The 3,341-nt window shown below is 42.5% G+C and overlaps 1 protein-coding gene across 6 annotated transcripts in view; it reads right to left on the reverse strand.

The window, feature by feature from the left end:
* Nucleotides 1–3,341, reverse strand: part of thrb (thyroid hormone receptor beta) — a 106,840-nt gene that overhangs the window by 11,567 nt on the left and 91,932 nt on the right. For 2 of the 6 annotated variants that reach the window (XM_005748870.1, XM_005748869.2), the window contains exon 1: nucleotides 201–1,457. The exons of the other annotated variants lie outside the window; for them this stretch is intronic. In XM_005748870.1, the coding sequence (XP_005748927.1) occupies nucleotides 201–534 (334 nt within the window). In that variant the 5' untranslated portion in view covers nucleotides 535–1,457. Of the gene's footprint in view, nucleotides 1–200; nucleotides 1,458–3,341 lie in introns of those variants that run through there. 6 annotated transcript variants of the gene reach the window in all.

Raw genomic sequence — 3,341 nt, forward strand, 5'->3', positions numbered from 1 at the left:
CACACACACACACACACACACACACACACACACACACACATGCTTGCATACACACAAACCCAGTTAATTACAGACAGTGGAGACTGTTTAAGTTACTCGCAGCTTCAACAAGTTAAACAACCTGAACACGTCCGAGCTGCAGTTCCAGCCCCTCAGGTACTTTGTTAAAGAGCTAAATAATCACAGCCTGCATGTCGTACCTTTTCTGTGCGCACTCTGCATCCACCGCAGGTGTGAAAATTCAGGTTTGATCTCGGGGAAGTACTCAGGCTGGTGGAAGTGACTGAGAGGGACCTCCATGCTGCAAAACTCACTCTTAAAAACAGAAGGACCCGCGGCGTAGGAGCACGAGTAGTGCTGGCTGGGGGACCAAGCCTGCTCCATGCAGGGTGGATGATGAAGGGGCTGAGGCTCACAGTTGCCATACCCGGACCCTTCGTCCGAGTACATGCAATATTCCCCACCTCCCTGCACCGAATAGCTTCCGACGCCGGTGTGAGGCATCTCGTACATGTCCGGAATGCAATAGTTCATGATGAAGACCTTCAGCAGAGCACCATAAAAACTTCTGGGTCTACCCGGAGAACTATCTGCTCTCAAAAAAGAAAAACCTGAGCTGGCATCAAGCCACGAAATGAAGAAAATAACTCCTGATCTGAAAGGACTTGATGGAGTTGACCGTAATTAGGAGCAAACGCTTTATCCAACAAATCCACAGACCACAAACAACACCTTGCAACTGCCCCACCCGCCACCACCCGGCCGAATTGGGAAGCAGAGATTTATGACGACATAGGGCTCTAATCTTACACTTCACAAATCCGTGATGTACCACAGACAGTGGCGATGTCACAGATTAAGACATTACATGATGCACCTACTGTAAGAAACATCTCACACACACAAATCTAAAGAAAAGCTGATCCACGAAAACACAAATGGTTAAAAAACCTGCCTGAGGAGGGGTCGCATATGATACAAGAATTATCTTAACCGCGATCCTTTCCTAACCTCATAACCTTGGCCTTTACATTTTGACCATTGCTTATCCTCTGGGTATTTTAACAGAACCGACTAACAAGTTCCCTTAGGTCAGTTTATTGTTGAAGCCACTTGGTGAGTACTACAACACTAAGAAGGTTCTAAGAAGGGTTTTAACACATGGCCCTGATTTTTCACCAATAAGACTCTAATGTGTATTTAGATCCTGCTGTGCAGCTTATGGAAAGATAGGGCACATATTAGTGCAATTATTTGGGATTTACTTAGAATAATGAATACCTGCACAAAAACCAAAATAACATTTTGGTTTAGGTCAGCAGCTAAATCAAATTCAGGGATTGCGCCATGAAAAACTGTGCGAATGCATGTAAATGTACAAAATAGCACTAAGATTTATTGTCTCTTGTTGCACAAAGAATTTTAAATTGCTGAAAAACATTTAGTGTGGAAATTTGTAAACCAAAAATTCCAATTTATTTGTTTTTCTTGTCACTTTTAGACTCAACTAATTGTTTGCAAAATTAGTTGAGTCTAAAAGTGTTTTATATAGCTCTATATATTTATATATATCTATATATATAGATTTAAACAATGAAACATTGTGTGGTCCGTTTCTGTAAAGGCACTTATTAATGCCAGAGAGGTTATGCTCAGTCATACTAATGAGGCGTCCTCGTCAATAATAATGACAGCCTTGAGATTTAAATGTATTTCAAATTTGCACGGTAAACAATATTTTTTCACACACAGGTGTTAAAGTGGCAAACAGCGGGTCAGCATCATTAGAAAATATGAATTAAGAATGGAAGTCACTGACATTAATATGCATCTCGAGGCAGATGACCAAATATTATAGTCCATTTATGAATTACAGTAAATTATCATTTCATGTCAAATCATTGAAACTCTTCATGATGCCATGGACGAGCTTTTAAAATAAAAACTCTTTTTTCTTTTAATTTAGCATCACCAATGTCTCTAGTTAAGACTAACCAAAAAAAGTAGACCACCTGAAAATAGTAACAGTGCCACAATCACCTATTACAATCTGTTTAAAGGTCTGTTTTGGTATGTTGCATATCCATCCAAGTCAACCAAAAGATGTCATCTCTCCAGCGTATCCTGGGTCTACCCCGAGGTCTCCGCCTGGTGGGACATTACTGGACCGCCCCACAGAGGAGGTGCCCCTGGTCATCATCCCATCCCAACTGCCTCCTGTCGACACAGAAGAGCACGGGCTCTACCCCAAATATCTGGACTCTACACCCTGTCTCTGTGGGTGAGCACAGCTCAATCCAGCCACAAACCACTCCAGTACAAGCTGGCAGTCATTACTCCATGAAACAACAAAACCACGTCATCTGCCAGAGCTAAAACTGAACCAGACACTATGTGCCCCATGACTGTGCTTACAATTCTGTTCATAAAAACGATGCAGAGCATTGGTGTCAACGAGCAGCCCTGGGAGAGTCCAACACCCACCAAGAACCAGTCAGACCAATGCAGACCAAGCTCTGGTGTTGCAGGGACAAATAGCTTGCAACAACGAGCATGATATCCCATACTCCCAAAGCACCCGCCCTGCACAATAACTTAAGGGATGTGGTTGAATGGTACTAGTACTACTACTACTCCCATCCAATGTTGTGCAAATCTGCGTTGCGCACAAGAAAAAAAAAACTAACCTGAATTGAAATTAAAATTAAAACTTTAACAATTCTGTTCTGCAGTGTGAGTCAGTGACTGGCTGCTCCCGTATGGGATCAGAACGATGCCATTTTATCCCAAAGTCCAGCCAATGATGCGATTCACATTCGTATATACGCAGCTGATCAACGTGGCTGACAGGCTATGACAGCGTCCTTATGCACCGGTGTTTTAGCAAAGCAGCATTGACAACGTGTACAACCATTGGAGATGTGAGCAGGACAGACGGAACAACTGACGGAGAAAGTGTGGACTTTATACCAGTTTTTAAATCGTGTTGATCGGCCACGTAAAACCAGAGTTATGATAAAATATCTGCAATGTTTGGTTTTCTTCCTGAATACTGTCGTTGTTTATATTTACTGCAGGAAGAAACGGTGAAAACGGCGTTTTATAAGGAAAACGCTCGAAAGCCTGTGAGCAAAGACAAACCCCACCCCCTCTCTCTTTCCTATTCGTCCAAAAATGTACCATGTGGACCAATCAAAGAATGATATGGCAACATGGCATTTAGTTGTTTAGGACGGGGGAAGTTTTAGGAGTGACGGCGTGTTTGAGATGTGAGAGATTTGAGACGTTTAGCACAAATCTTGTGTAGTTAGTGTGTAGTTAGTGTGTAGTTAGTGTGTAGT

Source organism: Pundamilia nyererei, unplaced genomic scaffold (genome assembly GCF_000239375.1).
Source record: "Pundamilia nyererei isolate P.nyererei 1_Seehausen unplaced genomic scaffold, PunNye1.0 scaffold00232, whole genome shotgun sequence".
Taxonomy (NCBI): domain Eukaryota; kingdom Metazoa; phylum Chordata; class Actinopteri; order Cichliformes; family Cichlidae; genus Pundamilia; species Pundamilia nyererei.